This window comes from Eschrichtius robustus, chromosome 2, assembly GCF_028021215.1.
Source record: "Eschrichtius robustus isolate mEscRob2 chromosome 2, mEscRob2.pri, whole genome shotgun sequence".
In the NCBI taxonomy this organism is placed as follows: Eukaryota; Metazoa; Chordata; class Mammalia; order Artiodactyla; family Eschrichtiidae; genus Eschrichtius; species Eschrichtius robustus.
The window spans coordinates 171,494,043-171,513,783 of record NC_090825.1 but is presented as its reverse complement, the minus strand read 5'-3'; the positions used below and the strand labels follow the sequence as shown (position 1 = coordinate 171,513,783).

At 52.1% G+C, this 19,741-nt stretch overlaps 1 protein-coding gene across 7 annotated transcripts in view; it reads right to left on the bottom strand.

Annotated features, from left to right (window-relative positions):
* DOCK6 (dedicator of cytokinesis 6) overlaps positions 1–9,516 on the bottom strand; it is a 42,213-nt gene extending 32,697 nt beyond the window's left edge. For all 7 annotated transcript variants that reach the window (XR_011073230.1, XR_011073231.1, XR_011073232.1 and 4 more), the window contains exons 1-5: positions 9,435–9,516; positions 2,348–2,435; positions 1,557–1,732; positions 1,225–1,293; positions 836–965 (exon numbers count right to left, since the gene is read on the bottom strand). Coding sequence is in view for 4 of the 7 variants with exons in the window: in XM_068536941.1 (XP_068393042.1) it covers positions 836–965; positions 1,225–1,293; positions 1,557–1,732; positions 2,348–2,435; positions 9,435–9,478 (507 nt within the window). In the remaining 3 variants the exon portion in view is untranslated. The remainder of the gene's footprint in view (positions 1–835; positions 966–1,224; positions 1,294–1,556; positions 1,733–2,347; positions 2,436–9,434) is intronic.
* Between the last annotated feature and the right edge of the window lie 10,225 nt (positions 9,517–19,741).

Sequence of the window (19,741 nt, the reverse complement as noted above, 5' to 3'; positions counted from 1 at the left end):
CCACTACAAGGGTCACCTGAGGGCTCTGCTGACTCTCTTTCTAGAACCTTCTATCTGGGGAAGCCCCCTCCTTTACTATTGTGAGGAGGTTACTTCCCAGTCTGGGTATCACATGACCCTTGTCTGGCCAATCAGAACAAAACAGGTTCCAGCCCCAGGGATTGGCTCCAAGGTCAGGATATGCCTGGGTTGGGCCAATGAGAGCCTTCCCTGGGACTCTGCTCACTGTTGCCAGGGGAGGGAGAGTTCTCATTGGGGCTGTCAATGGCCCAGGACCCTGCCTGAGCTCCCAGACTCAGCTATGGTCAGAAGCAGACTACCTTGGTTCAAATCCCAGCTCAGCTCTGTGACCCTGGGTCTCTGACCCCAACTCTAAGGGCCTCAGTTTCCCCATCTACATTTATAAATAGTAACAAGGAAACAATAGTTCTTGACATGATTATTATTGGTAAAAGTAGGCACTCAATAAATATTGGTTGACAAAATACAGGCTCAAGACTCAACCAGGGATTGACCCCAGGCCACAGCAGTGAAAGCTCCGAATCCTAACCACTAGACCACCAGGGAACTCCCCTCAGTGTTTTTATCTGTAAAATGGGTGTTGCCCAGTCTCACAGGATGAAAGATAAGGACAAGTATAAAACATTTAGTACACACTAAGCCCTTAATAAATGCTTATAATTGTTACCCTTAACTTCTCACTTACAGGGCTGATACATTTCCTTTTGGGTTCAAGGCTGTTCGGGTCATTTCCCATCATATGCGTTTGAGAGCTGGGGCCGCAGCCCATGCATGTACATACGCTTATACTGACCCCTACCCAGGGCTCCCTCACCGAGTCCTCCGGGCTGGACCTCTCATCCCCAGAAGCGTCCTGCTCGAAGACCTGGCGGGTGAGGCCCTTCTGCCTCTCTCGCTGCGTCTCTATGGTGATGGGGCTGTATGCTGCACTCAGGTGCTGGTACCTAGGAGGAGGCAGGGCTTGGTGGGTATCAGGAATGAGGGCTCCCGAGGGCTCCCCAGGGCTCCGGGATGTGCTGACACACCTCCCAGGCCCAGGTGATGCCTGCAAGGCCATCCACCCTCCCCATGCTCCGCCGGAGAAGTCTGGCTACCCTGAAAGGGACGGTGGGTGGATAAACAGGAGGACCGGCAGCAGACAGTGGGCTCTTCTGGGCTCGGACCTGGCCTCTCTACCCTGAGCTGCCCCCGAGCCAGGCCCACCTCCTGTGGGCGGTGATCCAGTCCTCTGTGTACATCTCCACGGCAGCCCTCACCTGGGCATCCAGCTTTCTGCACAAAATACAATCAGGGTAAACAGAGGCAGGGCCCAGTGTTAATCTTTCCAGTGGCCTGTGAGGTGGGGCCTGTCCTTCTGTCTGTTTCAGAGACACAGAGGTAGAGGCTCAGAGAGGGAAGGGGACTTGCCCAAGGTCACACAGCGGAGCCAAGAGTTGAACTCAGGGCTGTTGGGAGCTTGGTGGGAAAGGGGGTATTCATGGGGGGCACAGAGGCAGGTGGAGTTACAGACAGGGAGGGTGTGGGGCTGAACCCACCCATCCTCGGGGATCCCAGGCTCCGTGGTGCGGCATTCCCGGGGCTGCAGCAGCAGCTCCAGGTCATCAGCTGGAAACTCGACCAGTTCCCGGAGTGGCCCGGGCTCTGCATCCGGCGGCCGGCTCAGGAGCACATCCTCAAAGTCCAGGGGCTCAATGACTTCAGTCAGTGGGACCTGAGTTGGAGCAAAGTGGCTGTGACCCGTGCCCCGGGGGGCTGGAGGGTGTGTGGACTTGGGCTGGCCTTGAACAAACAAGAGGGCGGTGGGAAACACGGAGGGTGTTGGAGCTGGAGGGGCCCTGGAGGATGGTGACCTCAGCCACTCCATCCCCACCCCAGCTTGGCCGGCCCTGACCCTCTTTCCAGGCAGGAAATCACACCCTGTGCCTGGAGGGGCAGGAAACTCATGGTGGAAGGAAAGGTTTGTGGACTGCAGCAAAGAAAGAGACAATTCCTCAGGCCCTGGGGCGAGAGAGCCCCACCCCTCCTCACTGCAGCCAGAAGCACCTCCCATCCCCCAGACCGCCCTCCCCACCATCCCCAGCTGGGTGGTCCAGACAGCAGGAGGTGTGGGCCACAGCAGGCTGGAACTTCTCCCCCCGACCACCCACAGGGCTGCTCCCTGCAGAGAGGGGGGTCCACCACCGTCCCACTCACGCTCACTGGGGACAGGAATGGGGACAGTGCTGGGCCAGGACAGGGACCCCCTTCCCTGTCACAGCTGGGTCCCTCCCAGCCTCAGCTTCCCCACAGCAGCGGGGGCGGGGGGGGGGGGCTCCCACACACTCACCCCCAGGGAGCTGCTGCAGCGCCTGCTGGAGTGGGGAGAGCCACTGCGTTCCCGGGACACCTGCTTCCGCACCTCAGCAGCCACTGTCCTGTGGGGACAGGAAGGGGGTAGTTGGGGGCAGGAGCACTTGGGTAGCGGGGCCCTGGGAACCGGGGCTTCAGAGCCGACAAACTCATTCCATGAGAGGAAAATCCAGGCTATGGAAAGAAACAAAATCAGGCCCCGGGCCAAAAGAACCCAGGCTTCAGGATGCACAGGTCTCAGCGTGTGGGCCCCAAGGCTGTGGCAGATACATGGTCCCCTTTCCTCCTGCAAGCACAGATAGAGGGCTGCTGCTGGGCAGGGCCTGAGGGCCACTGATTCCTGCGCTTCCTTCTTCCCCCTCGCCCCCGGGGTCTGAGTCCTGACCCACCAGGACTGGCTTCCAGGTCTGGAGAGAGGCCTCCACTTCCTCATCCGGAGGACCTCTGCCTACCCTGGCCCCTACCCCTCATCAGGAATGTAAGAACCGTTCCACCCTTGCTGGACAAGTCACTCCTGCCTCTGAATCTCAGTTTACCCACCTGTAGCTGCCCTGCTCTCACAGACCAGTGGAGCTGAGCAGGGGGCCTGGCATTCAGCGGGCATGCCATACACCCACCTTCTCAGGGAGTCTGAGACTGAGGCTGGCTGTGTGTAAGAGGCCAGCATGACTCTCAGAGAGCACAACCCAGCCACCAAGGTCAGTGCCGTGGCCTTCGTGGGCCGCCTGCATCTACCCTGACCTTCAGAGTCCCAGAGGATGAGGGTGAAGGGGCAAGACCCACAGGGGAGGGGGCCAGCATGGGAATTTCGAACAAACCCTATAGGGGCAGGGATTCCCCAAGCTCTCAATTCCTTCAGCTGAGCTTGGAAGGAGAGGGAGCCATGCAGTTATCTGGGGGAAGAGTGTGCCAGGCAGAGGGAACAGCGAGTGCAAAGGCTCTGAGGCTGGGCTCTGTTCTCTAGGCCTGGAAATCCCTGCTCCCTGGGGTCTCTGTGAAAACAAGACTAGGACTGTGTTGTCCCTGTGGAGGTCCCAGGACTGGATCCCACACATAGTAGATGCTCAATAATTTTTTTTTTTTTTTGTCTGTGCCACATGTCTTGTGGAATCTTAGTTCCTCGACCAGGGATCACACTCGAGCTTTCACTTGGCAGTGAAAGCGCCAAGACCTAACCACTGGACTGCCAGGGAATTCCCATCAATAAATGTTTTTTTGATGGAATGAGTGAATCCCTTCCAGTCTCCCTCTTGGTCCAACTTGCGTAAGTCTACTGTAAGTTGGGGGAAGCCCCTTATCTTTTAGCTGTGTGGCTTTGCACAGGTGGAACAACCTTTCTGGGCCTCAGTCTCTCTTAAAATCAAGAAGGCAACTGCTGAGGGGTTCAGGCCTCAGTCGCTCCTGCTTCCCTCTTTTCTCTTAGGCTTGGAAATTTTCTTAATAAAAAGTCGTGCCCCTGGGACTTCCCTGGTGCTCCCAATGCAGGGGGCCCGGGTTCGATCCCTGGTCAGGGAACTAGATCCCACATTCCACAACTAAAGACCCCACATGCTGCAACTAAGATCCAGAGCAGCCAAATAAATAAATAAATAAATAAACATTTTAAAAAATAAAAATAAAAATAAAAAGTTGTGCCCCATAAAACGCTATGTTGAGGATTGCAAATGTGGCCCACAAGCATCCAATGCAATGGATGTGTGAGGTGGGCCCAGGAAAGACAGGTGTAGAGTGGGGATAATTAGGAGCTTCAGCCCTGTCTGTAAGCCTCTGAATTCAAATCCGTGTGGGTCAAACAAAACTTGACCACGACCCTGATCCAACGTGGGGCCTCCAATTTGAGACCCCAGCCTCATTCCTTCTCTGTCCCTGGATTCTATTTCTTTCCTCTGTCAACGGTCTCAGAGTCTTGCTTCTATTGGACGGGGGGGTGTGGGGAAGCGGGGAAGGGAAGAGAAGCTTGTAGGAAATTCAAAGGATGTTAAAAATTAGGGATTTGTGGAATTCCCTGGTGGTCCAGTGGTTAGGACTCCGCGCTTTCACTGCTGAGGGCACAGCTTCAGTCCCTGGTTGGGGAACTAAGATCCCGCAAGCCAGGTGGTGCAGGGGGGTAAAAAAAAAAAAAATTAGGGATTTGTCCTCAAATTCCCCAAGTCCAGGCCACTTCCTCTGGAAGCATGGGCACACAGAGGAGGATTGGGGGTGATTTACGAAAGGTGCCGTATCAGGGAACCTGTCTGTGCCCTGGTCCCAGCTGTTCTGCAGCTGCTGCCCCAGAGCAGGGAGGGGTGTGGGGAGGGCTGAGCCTTCAGCTTCATTTTGCCACGGGCCTTAGAGTGAGGCCCCCAAAGTGGGAAAAGGCTGGGTACACAACGGTGTGGCCACGGGAGCCAGTTTACTGAGTCACAGAGCTCTGCACTTGGAGCTGGGCGACCGTGGGCGAATGACATCTTTTCTCTGGACCTCTGGGCTCGGGACAGTACCCACGACTCATTGAGCTGTTCTGAGTGTAGGGCCTGGCACACAGTAAGTGCTCAATTAAAGCTAGCTGTCACCACGTTGCCTCACAGAGCATCCTGGGAAACTGGAATTTCTGACCCTGCTTTGTACACCAAAGGTGAGTGAGGCTCAGAGAGGGGTCGTGAGGCACCCAGGGTCACACAGCAGAATGCAGCAGTGTCCAGAATTGAACCCTGGTCGGCTGGAGGTCAAAGTCCTTTAGCGCTAGGCATTCCATGATGGGGAGCAGGGCCAAGAACAGGGGCTCCAGAACCTGCCCCTTCCCTGTCCACACTCACCCGCTCCCCACTCCGAAGAGCGGTCCCATCCAGTCTGGAGGCTTCAACACCATCTAAACACCAACAGATCCTCAAATCTGCCCCATGACCATAACCTGCCCTCTCACCATCCTCTCTGTCTCACTAAGGGCAGCCCTACCCTCTTGGATGCTTGGGACCCACACCTGGGAGTCATCGCCAACCCCTCTCTCTTTCTCACTCCCACATCAGATCTGCTTCAGATGTTCCCGTGGACCACATTTCAAAAAGGGAGGCAAAATGCTGAGCTGAATTTAGTGGGTTTTCTCAGGAAGGGATCTCAGCATTCAATGATGGAAACTGCAAAGATCAGGTGGTGGGGTATAGCTATTGGTGAGATAAATCCTTCTAAGGTGAAAACTCCACAACCCTATGTGATACTGAAGAGATGCTCAGAGGGGAGAGATGAAGCAGTGGCAGCGTTGGGAATTCATGTGAGACTGTGTACCCCACCCCCACCCCCCCCCAGGGCTGGCCAGATTAACAGAGGACTACCCTCACAGGGGAGGAGGATGACGAAACCAGAAACAAGAATGGCTTAAGCCTTGATGCTGTGTTCCCACTTCTGCAAAAAGTGAGGGAAGAAAATGAGTAAATATAAAACCATAAAGAGATTCCTCCTCATATCCCACCCTACCCCTCCTGGACTGACAGAAAAATTTAAAGGCAAATAATATGAGTGCCAGCAAGGATGCGGAGCAATGGGAACCCTCATCTGCTGCTGGGGGAACCCCTTTGGAAAACCATCTGTAAATTTACAGGCAGAGTTGAAAATATGACAATCCAGCAATCCCACTCTGAGGCGTAGACACTCAGGAGGAAATACATGGCCGAGAATGTTCATGGCAGCTCTGATCATGACAGCCTCAAAGGGAAACAACTCACAAGTTCCTTGACCAAAGATGGAGAACACACAAGAAGCAGGGGGAATAGTATGCAGCAATGAAAAAGGATGAACCAGACTACAGGCGGCAGCACAGATGCTGCCGACATTACACTGCCATATAGGACTTGACATCCCGTGTGGTTCCATTTATGAGATGTTCTAAACAGACAAAGCCAACCCACTGCAGATAGGAAGCCAACTTGGACGGAGAAACCATAACGTAAGTGAGGAAGAAATAGTAGCTGCCATCAGCATAGCCGTTCCCTGAGGGGCAGAATCAAGTGCAGACCTTGAGGGGGGCCTGCTGGAGTACGGAGGCTTGGGAAGGTAGAGACGGCCCCCGTCTTTTTTTTTTTTTTTTGGCGGCATCACACAGCATGCTGGATCTTAGTTCCCTGACCAGGGATTGAACCCGTGCCCCATGCAGGGGAAGCGCGGAGTCCTAACCACTGGACAGCCAGGGAATTCCCAAGATGGCCCGTCTTGATCCAAGTGACTTTTTCCCTGGCATTTGTTTCATGATTACTCCTTAAACTTAGCATTTTTCTGTATACATGTCATCTGTTACAATTTTTTTAAAGGTAAAAAATAATCACCTATGCATAAGCTCACGTCTGCAAATATATCTGGGGACAGGAGTGGGAGGAAGATATTTCCTTGAAATCTCACAGGTACTTTTGGAATTTCGTCCATGTATGTCGTCTTGTGCTCCCATCCCTCCAACAAATCATTTCTTTAAATGAGAAATGCAAACTGCCCCACATCAGACAACTGAGGGGCAAAATAAAGACACTGCTCTCAGAAGCCTGGGAAGAATGAATGGACATCCTTGCGGATAGGAGAGGGCAGGAAGAGGCACGGTTTCCAAGACTGTTCTCAACTCTGGAGCCACACACTCTTGGGCTCACTTCCCCCCAAGACACCCTTGAGAGTGACCTAACCACTTTGGGTTTTGGTTTCAATAGTTATACCAATGTCAACGGGCTCTGGTGACAATTAGTGACACCTCAGATGGGGACCAGCATGCGATAAGCACATTAGAAGTGCTGGTCATGGGAATTCCCTGGCGGTCCAGTGGTTAGGACTCCAGGCTTCCACTGCAGGGGGCAGGGGTTCGATCCCTGGTCGGGGAACTAAGATCCTGCAAGCCAAGCCAAGCCAAGCCACGCAGCCAAAAAACAAAAAAGTGCTGGTCATTATCACCATTCCAGATTGGACTTTATTTTAAAGAGTACAAGTGAAAAAAAAAAAAAAGAACATTATGTTGCATACCATAATATTTGTGCATGTTGTGTACATTCATAAGAGTTTGTTTGTTGTTGTTCCTTTTGGCCATGCCTCACGGCTTGCAGGATCTCAGTTCCCCGACCAGGGATCGAACCCGGGCCCCTGCAGTGAAAGCGCCGAGTCCTAACCACTGGACCACCAGGGAATTCCCGAGTTTGTATTTTTAAGTTGTCCCCCCAAATCTTTGTTTTAAATGAACCTGTTCATTAGGAAACTGGGGGACTGTCTAATATTTAGATTAATATGGCATTTGTGGAATGAATAATTGAATGAACAAGCAGATGAATATAGGCCTAGGTCTGAGCATGTAGGTACCTGGGTGCCCACTAGTCTGCTCAGGAGACCTTGTCAGAGGGTGGCTGGAAGACTTGAGCCATTTGCTTGTGGTTCACTGGGGTCCCAGGATCTTTCTCCGCTTTTCTTACCCTGAACTCTATAGAGTATCCATTCCCCAGGGCGAAACCCAGGGCCTCTCTTTCTCACTTGAGTGGACGCCAGGACCCAAGGACATAGGGACTGAGAGGCAAAAAAACAGACGGCAATAACCTCCCCGAGCTCAGAAACACCAAAGGTCCAAGAGAGAGGAACGATTCAGAGACACAGAGATAACAGAACATAAAAATTGCCCAACCACTATGCCCCAGACACCAGGTCACGACGTCCCTCCTCTGTTCCAAACTCTTCATGGCCCCCACCTCACTCAGGGTAAAAGTTAAACTCCTCCCCACAACCCGCAAGCCCTGCACAACCTGCTCCCACTGCCCCCCTCCTGACTCTGCTCCAGCCTGACTGGCTTCCTCAGATGCTCTGTGAACATCTGTTCCTGCCCCTGGGCCTTTGCACTTGCCCTTCCCTGTGTTTGGACTGCTCTTCCCCCATGTCTGGGCATGGACCCCTCCCTCACCTCCATCAGATCTTTGTTTAAATGCCACCTTCTCCTCCAGGCCTTCCTGACCCGCCTCCCAGAACTCAAATAGTCCTCACATTCTCCATCTCCCTTCTCTGCCTTGTTATGTCCTGATACCACTTACCACTAACATATAATCTACTTTATCCTGCTTCTCCTCTGCCTCCCCCACTGTATCTGCCCCCAAGGGTGGGATCTTTTCTTGTGTCTCCGTCAGGGCAGGGCTGACTCTTTCACCTGGGGGTGATCAGGGGAGGTCCCTGCCCGCCCCCCACCCCGCCACTGCGAGAGAAACACACCCCCCACCCCACCCCCAGCAGATTCCGAACCCACTATTGGAGGCAAAGACCCGAATGGGTGAAAGGCTCTTCAGCCCCAGAGAGTCTGACATCCCCCTCCCTGGCCAATCTCTTACAATCTCCAGTGGCCACGGAAATGGATCCCCCAGCGCCTGGCGCCTGTCCCCTCCCCCCCGTCTGCCCACCAGCTGGTTCTGTCCCCCGCCCCCACTCCTTCCATTCAATCACCATCCATCTCCAGCGCGTCCAGCCGGTGATGGGAGAGCCTGAAGCAGGGCTGGGGGCGGGGGGACATTCACAGCTGTCCCCTGCCCCCCAGACAGCTGGGCACGGGACCCTCGCGGGGAGAAGATCACGGGAAACTTCCCGAGGGGGTTCAAAGGCCAACAGGAGCACCATCCCTGTTCCCAAATCTCGGCGTCTGATGCGCCCCTGCCCCACACCAGGCCCAGAGGATGGGACAGAAAGAGCCCCCCAACTCCCACGCTTGGGGAGCTTGGGGGCCGGGGGAAGGGCCAGGAGATGGGTAGGAGGTGCGGAGGGCGCCGGGCAGCGCTTTCCCCGCGCCGCCTCCTCCAGGAAGGCCCCCCGGGCACGCCCCCACGCGTCCCACCGGTTCCAAGGGAGGACCTCAGCCACCACCGCGCCCGCAGCCCCACCGCGACCCCCAGCCCGGAACCCCCCCCCCGCCCTCCCCACCTCCCCACCTCCCCACGCCTGCGCCCCCGGCCGGAGGAAGTGGGCCGGAGCTGGCCAAGGCGGAAGGGGCTTGAATGGGGGGCGCCCAGGCGAGGGAGGGCCGGGCCGCCCCGGGGCGGGGCTCGGACACGTGGGGGCGGCCCGGGAGGGGGCCCGGCGGCCGCACTAACTACCTGTTGATCTTGTGCGCGAAGGCGCGGCGCTCGGCTGCCGCCATGGCGCTCCGCGCGTCCAGCCGCCGGCCCCGCCGCTGCAGCCGCGCGCACCGTCCCCGCCGTGGCCGCCGCCGCCGCCGCCGCCGCCGCCGCCGCCGCCGCCGCCGCCGCCTCCCGGTTCTGGGCAGCCCGGGCTGGGCGGGGCCGGGGGCGGGGCCCTTCCGGGTGTCCCGGACCGCTCCGTGCTGCCCCTGCCGGCCGGAGGGGGCGCGGGTCCCCCGGCCGCCTTTGCGCCCTCGAGGCTGGGCTGGGGAAACTGAGGGGGGCAGGGGAGGAGACGACACGGGACTGAGGCTGGGGGCCTCGGACTTCCTCCCAGGGGATGCTCTTTCTGCCCTCTGGCTAGCAATCACTATAATCACCATAATAATTATAATCTTGAGCGTTTATTAAGCACGGCCCTGTAGTTCTGATGTGTTGGAGGACCTATCCTTTCCGCCATTTTACAGATGAGTAAACTGAGGCACAGGGATGTTCGGGCGCTTACCTAGGGGTCTCCATGGGATGTGCCCTAGTCTGGGGTGAGGGCAGAGGAGTCCAGTTGGGCTCCGAGGCGCTAGGAGATGTGACACAGGACCCGGTGGTGGGACCTGAGTGAGCCAGTCTGGGAGGCTGGACCGGCCCAGCCGCCTCCAGTGGAAGGAGGATGTGCGGATGTCTTGGCCAGTATGTGGTCTCAAATCTCTCCCCTATGGTTCCTCTCCCAGCCCCAAGGCAGCAGTCTTAGTGGATTCTCCAGCCCCCACTCAGCATCTGCATATGCCAACTTCTTGCTCACCTCCCAGGCTTTGCATGCCCAGGCGCCTCCTCCTGATGGCCCTTCTAGCCCTGGTTAGAAAAGGTCCTAGGAACTAGGGGCTGAATAATGCTAGGGCTCAGCTCTACCTCAGGGCCTTTGCATGTGCTGTTCCCATTCCTGTGTATGGGTGCTGTCATTATCCCCCCATTTTACAGATGAGGAAACGGAGGCCCAGGACTTCCCTGGTGGTCCAGTGGTTACAACTTCGCCTTCCAATGCAGGGGGTGAGGGTTCGATCCCTGGTCAGGGAGCTACAATCCCACATGCCTCAGCCAAAAAACCAAAACATAAAACAGAAGCAATATTGTAACAAATTTGGACTTCCCTGGTGGCGCAGTGGTTAAGAATCCGCCTGCCAATGCAGGAGACACGGCCGGGCCCTGGTCTGGGAAACTCCCACACACCGTGGACTAACTAAGCCCATGCACCACAACTATTGAGGCTGCGCTCTAGAGCCCATGAGCCACAACTCCTGAGCCCGCGTGCCACAACTACTGAAGCCTGCGTGCCTAGAGCCCGTGCTCCGCAACAAGAGAAGCCACCGCAATGAGAAGCCCATGCACCGCAATGAAGAGTTGCCCCCGCTCACCACAACTAGAGAAAGCCCGTGCACAGCAACGAAGACCCAACACAGCCAAAAATAAAAATAAATAAAAATTTAAAAATATATATTGTAACAAATTCAATAAAGACTTTAAAAATGGTCCACACCAAAAAAATCTTTAAAAAAAAAAAAAAAGAAAGAAAGAAAACTGAGGCCCAGAGAAGCAGAGTGACTCGCCCCAGTTGCCCAGTGGATCAGTGTCAGATCCTGAGCCCACAGGAGGGAGGCCTGGACTGTGGGGCCCCAGGCTCCTGAGGGCACAGGAGGGTGGCTCCCAGCCTGGCATGTGACATGTCACACGTGTGTCAGCAGCCCACGCACCTTCCCAAGTGGTCCAGCCACTTTGGCCTGGGAGATGCCAGGTGTAACCCTGCTCATCACTCCCTGGTGTGCCCCACCCCGGGTCACTCTCGCTGCAACCGGCGGCCTCCCAGGCTAAAGTCCTTGCCTCGCCTTTCAGGCTGCTGGTAGCTGCTGGGCAGGAAATGTGAAGATGAGCAAAGACTGGCAGGTTTCTCCACTCCTCTTTGCCTCTTTCCAGTCCAGCCCCCAACATACCTGGTCTCCCAGCTCCCGCCCTCACCCCTCACAGTTTGTTTTCCCCTCGATGGTCAGAAGGAGCCTGGGAACACCCGAATCAGATCAGGTTCCTCCTCTGCTTAGAATCCTTCATGGCTCCCACCTCATTCAGAGTAAAAGCCAAAGTCCTCACTGTGGCCCACAAGGCCCTGCATGATCTGACCTTGTCACCTTCCTGCCATCCCCTCCTCCCACTGTCTCCCTTAATCACTCCACTCCAGCTGCCCACCTCTTCCATGTGGCTCTAAACACTAGGGCGCAACTCCACCTCAGGGCCTTTGTACATGCTGTTCTCCTTCTCACATGTGGGTGCCATCACCATACCCCTTGTACAGATGAGGAAACTGAGGCTCAGAGATGCAGAGTGACTTGTGCCATTTTACCCAATGAATCAGTGTCAGATGTATCATTGCAGATCTGTGGCCCAGGGAGCCTGACTCCAAACTAAATACCAGTTGGGGGACTTCCCTGGTGGTCCAGTGGTTAAGAATCCGCCTTCCAATGCAGGGGACGTGAGTTCAATCTCTGGTCGGAGAACTAAGATCCCACATGCCGCGGGGCAACTAAGCCTGTGGGCCACAACTAGAGGGCCCACATGCTGCAACTACTGAGCCCACGTGCTCCGGAGCCCACCCGCCACAGCTAGAGAGAAGCCCTCACGCTGCAACGAAAGATCCCACATGCCACAACAATGATCCTGTGTGCCGTAACTAAGACCCAATGCAGCCAAATAAATAAATAAATAAATAAATAAATAAATAAATAAATACTAGTTGGGGGACTTCCCTGGTGGTCTAGTGGTTAAGACTCTGCGCTTCCAATGCAGGGGGCACGGGTTCGATCCCTGGCCGGGGAATTAAGATCCCATGTGACGCTCGGCACGGCCAAAAATAAAAAATAAAATAATAAAATAAAATAAAATAAATACCAGTTGGATCCCAATCCAGGCCAGGCTGTGTGACCCAATCTCTCAACCTCTCTGAGCCTCTGTTTCCTCATCTGCTCAGTGAGGGGTGTGGTCAGCACTAAGCTCAAGGCCCTTGTGGGAGCTGATTCCACACAGGAGCCAGTGGGAGCTATGAGCCCTGTCTTAGTGGAAAAACTTCTTCAAAGAACCCTCCAAATAAAGGTCCTGCTCCAGCTACCTGCCCACCATGGTGCCTGCCAGACTTGATTGACAAGGCAGTTCCTCTCCAGGGTACGACCAGGCCTGACTCAGCCAGGCGGGGCTGGGGTGACCACGGCAGCTGCTCAAACAGAGGCTGAGATTGGTGGGGACTTTGGCCTCCTCTGGCTGGTATGGGAGAACAGCCTGTGGGGTCTGATGGCAACAGCTTGCGGATCTGGGAGGAGGAACTGCACTGGTCCAGGTGGTGAGTTCAGAGTAGGAATGATCACAGGCAGGGCTTGGAGTCCAAAAAGACCTGGATTCCAACCCTGGCTTGGCCACAGCCAGGCTAAGTGACCTGGATGGGGTGGGGGTGGGGCTCTCTGGACCTCAGTTTCCTCACCTGTGAAATGGGGATGTTACTTTCAGAGCCGACCCCGTGGGCCCATGTTCGGTGCCCATGAGATGTTGTCAGGAGAGCACAGAACCCGGGAGATGCTGCCTTGTCCGATTGTTTTTCCTGCCGCTTCCGGAGCCGTGGGAGGAAGCTGGGAGCCGGCTCAGGGTGTCCAGGCCTGCCTTTGGGAGTTTAAGTCACAAAGACAAAGGCTGGGCCCAGAGAGGCCAGAGGGGCAGGCCACAGGCTTCCTGTTTTTCTTTGAACAGATGGCCGAGCCGCCAGACGCTTGTCTGTGTGGATGCTAGTCCATCGTCCCCGGTAATCACTTCTTATCCCTCCTGGTGACACTTGTGTCCAGTGTGCTCATTTCCAGTGCTCTTGTCACATTCCAACGTCTGGGAATTTTTCTCCAGGGGTCCCAGACACCCAAGGGGTCCACAAATAGAAGTCAGGGGGGTCCGTGAATTTGGAGGGAAAAACTTGCATCACTCACGCCTGCCCCTGCTTCTAACGTTAACAGTCATTAGAGCTGCTACCGGGCCTCGCTATTTAAGTGCGAGGAAAGATGTACAAATTCCATCACAATTAAAGCATATTTTGATAACTGTATCCCATGTAATGGGTTTGTAATGGGTTTCCTTTACCATCTGAGGGGTTTTATTTTAGGCACTTACAAACTTCCACTGATAAGGGCCCACAGCACAAAAAGGTCCCCCTACAACATTCCTTTCCCTGCCTAAAGCCTGCTGTGGCTCCCCATTGCTGCAGGAAGGAGCCATGCTCCTCCCTGTGGTCTACAGACTCCCTCATCTGCCCCATAAGACTGCTCCCCCTTCCTTTTCCCACCTCATTCATTCACTCCAGCAGCATTTATTGAGCGCCTGCTGTATGCCAGGCATGGGAAGGAGGTAATGTCAGTGCTGAGACCTGAAGTTCAGGCTCAGTTGGGGAGGGAGGGAGTTCTAGGCAGAGGGACCAGCAAGGCAAAGATGGAGAGGAGAATTAGAAGTCACCCGTGTGGAGGGGAGGGAGGAGAGGATGAGACCCAAGGGTGGTGAGTTTGTGGGATCAGGTCCGGCAGGACCTCCCAGTGAGGAGCCCTGGAGGGGTGCAGAGCAAGGCAGGGGCACCCTCTGGTTTGTTTCAGGAAGATCTGATTCTCCTGTCCGGACTGGCCCCTACAATGACTTTTTCTCCTCTCGAGTTCCCTGTGTCACCTGTTCCACCATTGAAGCACAAGTGTGAGTTGACTGTAAGGAGTTGGGGCACACGTTGCAAGAACTTTCTCACCGACCGACCAGGGCTCCGGGGGACACCTTGCCTCTGTGAGATGGAACCTCTGAGGCACATTCACCAGATGAGCCAACTAGGCTCAGAAAGATTCCGGCGACCCAGCTGAGAAGCGGTGGAGTTAGGACTTGAACCCAGAGCCACCTCTTGCATGAAAAGCCCTGCCCTCCACCCTGTGGCATTTCCTCCTTAGCACAACTTTTTGGAGCAGGCGGCAATGATTTCCACAAAACTCTATCTTCTAGATGGAACAAGTTTTCTCAGGCCAGCAACTTCCTGTATCTTTACCACTGCACCTTGCAGTGGTTACATGCTCCGATGCTCGGGTTCAAATCCTGCACCTTGGCTATGATGCCAGCCTTAAAAGACTCGTTTCACGCTTATTAGAACGGCTAAACTAAAAATACCGACAATACCAAGTGCAGATGAGGATGCAGAGAAACTGGGCCTCTCAGATGCTGCTGGTGGTGAGACAGGCTGGGACCTGGGACGCTTTGCTGCCTTGCTTGCACCTGGACAAACGCCTCCTCCAGCAACAAAATACAAAGAAACTATAAGGCACTAAAAATAACTGCATGCATGGGCAGTTGGGGCAAATTATGGACAAGATACAAAAAGACCAAAAACCCACACAGCACCACCATGGGTGTGGACAGACCGCCTAAGCCACCCCTCCAGCCTGACCCCTGGACCCACCCTCACCCTCACCCCCACCCCATATAAGGAACCGGCTTGCGCTGGCTTGCAGAGTGAGCAAGGGAAACTGTTACTTGTTTTTGCTCCCTCCTGCTGCAACAGGGGCCCCAATAAAGCCTTGCCTGAATTTCTTGTCTGGCCTCTTATCAATTTCTATTGATTAAGGAGGCCAAGAAACCTGGCTGGGGATAGTGGGAATGCAAAATGGTGAGCCACTCTGGAAAACAGTTTGGTGGTTCTTAAAACACTAAACATGCAACCACTGTACGGCCCAGCAATCCCACTGCTGTGAATTTAGAAATGAAAATTTATGTTCACGTAAAAACCTGTACGTGGGCTTCCCTGGTGGCGCAGTGGTTGAGAATCTGCCTGCCAATGCAGGGGACACGGGTTTGAGCCCTGGTCTGGGAAGATCCCACATGCCGCGGAGCAACTGGGCCCGTGAGCCACAACCACTGAGCCTGCGCGTCTGGAGCCTGTGCTCCGCAACAAGAGAGTCCGCGATAGTGAGAGGCCCGCGCACCACGATGAAGAGTGGCCCCCGCTTGCCGCAACTAGAGAAAGCCCTCGCACAGAAACGAAGACCCAACACAGCCAAAAATAAAATTAATTAATTAATTAATTAAAAAAAAAAAACCAAAACAAAACCTGTACGTGATTATTTACAGTAGTTCTATTCATAATCACAAATAGCTGGAAACACTCAATTGTCCTTCAATGGGCGAATATAAAACAAACTGGGGTCCATTCGTACAATGGAATATTCTTCAGCAACAAAAAGGAACAAACTACTGAAACAGGCAGCAAAGCTTTACGCCCAAATGTTTCATGTTGCAGTGAAAGAGGCCAGGCTCAAAAGGCTGCATGTCGTATGATTCCAAATATATAGCATTCTCAGAAAACAGATCTCTAGCATGAGAGAGCAGATCAGTATTTGCCTGGGGCTGACTACAAAAGGCCAGCATGAGGGAATTTGAGGGATTGTTTCGGAGTTTTAGAGCTCACTGGCAGGACAGCGGATGATGATGGTGACCCAGTAATCAGAGCTGTCGTGGGGGGAATCCCAGGCACTGAGGCACTGAGGGGGCCCTGATGCAATGTTTGACCCAGCCGGAGGGCTTCTCGGAGGAGGGGGCATCTGAGCTTAGACTTACAGGCTGTGCTGGAGTCCGGCAGGTGAAGAGCCTTCCAGGCCATGGGAACGGCATGAACAGAGGCCCAGAGGAGAGACATTCAGGAAACCGGGTGGCGTTTATTTGACTGAGTATAGAGATTTTTTTTTTTTCTTTGAGATTCATCCTTTTTTTTTTCTTTTTTCTTTTGGCTGCTCAGCGTGACTGGCGGGATCTTAGTTCCCCGACCAGGGATTGAACTGGCACCCTCAGCACTGAAAGCGCAGAGTCCTAACCACTGGACCACCAGGGAATTCCCTCCAAAATTCATATGTTGAAGCCCTACTTCCCAGGACCTCAGAATGGGACTGCATTTGGAGACAGGGTGTTGTGTTTTTTTTTTTAATTAATTTTTATTGGAGTATAGTTGATTTACAATGTTGTGTTAGTTTCTGCTGTACAGCAAAGTGATTCAGTTACACATATACATACATCCACTCTTCTTTAGATTCTCTTCCCATATAGGTCATTGCAGAGTATTGAGTAGAGTTCCCTGTGCTATACAGAAGGTTCTTATTAATTATCTATTTTATATATAGTAGTGTGTATGTGTCCATCAGAGATAGGGTCTTTAAAGACGTTGTTAAGTTAAAAAGAGGCCCAGTTAAGACAAAGCCACCCCAGGGTACAGAGGTGCCACAGGTAAAGAAGAGAATCTCAGAGGACTGGGATTACCAGGACACCTGGAGCGATGCAGACAGGAGAGGCGGTGGTCTCCAGGGCGGCAGGGCCAGACCTCAGAGCGACAGAAGCCACTGTGCTTGCTCCAGAAACCCATGAGGAAAAACTTCCGACGTGAGAGGGAAGGGCCCATGACAAGAACCTACTCCAAGGGTTCAAGCCACAAAGCAAGGTCTCAGCCTGTTTTCTTTAAGGCCACAGAGGAAACAGTTACTAGTTCAGGGATGGGCTGACCTGACCTCAGCCTTTCGGGCTGAGCTGTGGGCATCTTCTGTCTCCTTAATCTTTCGTATTTACTCCCGTGAATGGACAGCTGACCTCGGGCTACCCTCAGCCTGCAGTTTCTCCTTACCTCCAGCTCAGAAGCAAAAACTATACTTTAAAAAAAAAATAGCTTTGGGACTTCCCTGGTGGTCCAGTGGTCAAGACTCCATGCTCCCAATGCAGGGTGCCTGGGTTCGATCCCTGGTCAGGGAACTAGTACCTGCATGCCGCAACTAAGACCTGGAGCAGCCAAATAAATAAATAAATCAATAAGTAGCTTTACTGTGGGGGAGGGATAAATTAGGAGTTTGGGATTAACATATACACACTACTGAGTAGATATATGTGTATGTATAACTGATTCACTTTGCTGTACACCTGAAACTAACACAACATTGTAAATCAACTATACTCCAATAAAAATTTAAAAAAAACAAATACACTACTGTATATAAAACAGATAACCAGTAAGGAGCTACTGTATAGCACAGGGAACTATACTCAGTATTTTGTAATACCCTATAAGGGAAAAGAATCTGAAAAAGAATATATATATATAACTGAATCACTTTGCTGTACACCTGAAGCTAACACAACTTTGTAAATCAATTATACCTCAATAAATTTAAAAAATAAATTTAAAAATAGCTTTATTGAGATATAATTCACATACCACACAATGCCCCATGTAAAGGGTACTCCAGTGGTTTTTAGTATTTTCACAGATATGTGCAAACTTCATCATGGTCAGTTGTAAAATATTTTCATTACTCAAAAACTCCTGTACCCTTAGCTCTCACCCTCTTGTCTCCTGTCCCCTGTCCCCATCCCTTGAGCCCTGTGCAACCACTAACCTACTATCTTGGACTTCCTATGACTGGAATAAAATAACATGTGGCCTTTTGCACCTGGCTTCTTTCACTTAGCATAATGTTTTCAAGGTCCATCCTTGTTGTAGCGTGTGTCGAAACTTCATTCCTTATGTGGCTGAATAATAAATATTTCATTGTATAGATATACCCCAATTTGTTCATCCATTCATCAGTGGATGAACTTTTGGGTTGTTTCCACCATTTGGCTATTGTGAATAATGAACGCTTCTCTGAATATCTGAGTACAAGGTACTTGTGTGTGGTTAGGACTCCGAGCTCTCACTGCCGAGGGCCCAGGTTCGATCCCTGGTCCGGGGAACTAAAATCCCACAAGTTGCGAGAAGTGGCCCTCCCCCAGAAAGGAAAAGTCAGTAAAGTACTCATGTGGACATATGTTTTCATGTCTCTTGGGTGCATATCTAAATAGGTCAGATGGTAATTCTGTGTTTAACCTTTTGAGGAACTGCCAAACTGTTTTCCAAAGTGGCTGCCCCATTGTACATTCCCACCAGCAGTGTATGAGGGCATCTATTCCTCCACATCCTCACGTGAAAACTCTCCATGAGCCCATTTTGCAGATAAGACTCAGATATACTGAGGCCAAGCATGGATCAGGATCCCACAGTCAGTGAGGGGCAGTGCCAGGTCTGGCACCCAGATCTTTAGACCCCAGACACAAGGGTTTTCTCATTTCACTGAAGCTTGAATAAAGAGTTGATGGGTCTTTATTGAGCTCCTACTGTGTACCAGGCACTGAAGACATCCAGTGAACAAAGCAGACAGCAATCCTTGCAACTGTGGGGAGTAGGGGCATGGAGAGGACCTAGATTATTTAAAATAATGTTACTAAGGTTAATATAAGGTAGAAAAATTTGGAGGAATATATGGGATTAAAAGGAACTCTTTTGGGACTTCCCTGGAGGTCCAGTGATTAGAAGCACCTTCACTGCCAAAAAAATAAGTGGGGGGGACTCTCTTTTTCTAGGTGGCTATCAATTTTTACAATGTTTGGATGTTTTTACACTAAGCATAGGTTATTTTTTTATGCTCTTTTTAAATTGTGGTAGGATACATATAACACAAAATTTGCCATTTTAACTATTTTTAAGTGTACAGTTCAGTGGTGTTAATTACATTCACAATGTCATGCGACCATCACCACTATTTAATTCCAAAATTTTTTATCGCCCCAAGCAGACATTCTGCACCCATTAGGAATAACTTCCCTGATACCACCCCTGGTAACTTTTATTCTCTCTCTTCTGTCTCTGTCAGCTTGCCTATTCTAGGTGTTTCTCTCTCTTTTTTTTTTTTTTAATTTTTATTGGAGTATAATTGATTTATAATTTTGTGTTAGTTTCTGGTGTACAGCAAAATGAATCAGCTATACGTATACATATATCCCCTCTTTTTCAGATTCTTTTCCCATAAAGGCCATTACAGAGTACTGAGTGGAGTTCCCTGTGCTATATAGCAGGTCCTTATTAGTTTCCTTCTTTCTTTTTTCAAAATTTATTTTATTCAAGTGCAGTTGATTTACAATGTTGCGTTAATTTCTGGTATACAGCAAAGTGATTCAGTTATACACATATATACATTCTTTTTCATGTTCTTTTCCATTACAGTTTATCACAGGATATTGACTACACTTCCCTGTGCTATACAGTGGGACCTTGTTGTTTATCCATCCTATATATAATAGTTTGCACCTGCTTATCCCAAACTCCCAATCCTTCCCTCCCCCACCCCTAGATATTTTATATAAGTGGCATCATAAGCACAGACTATTTTTGTGATGAA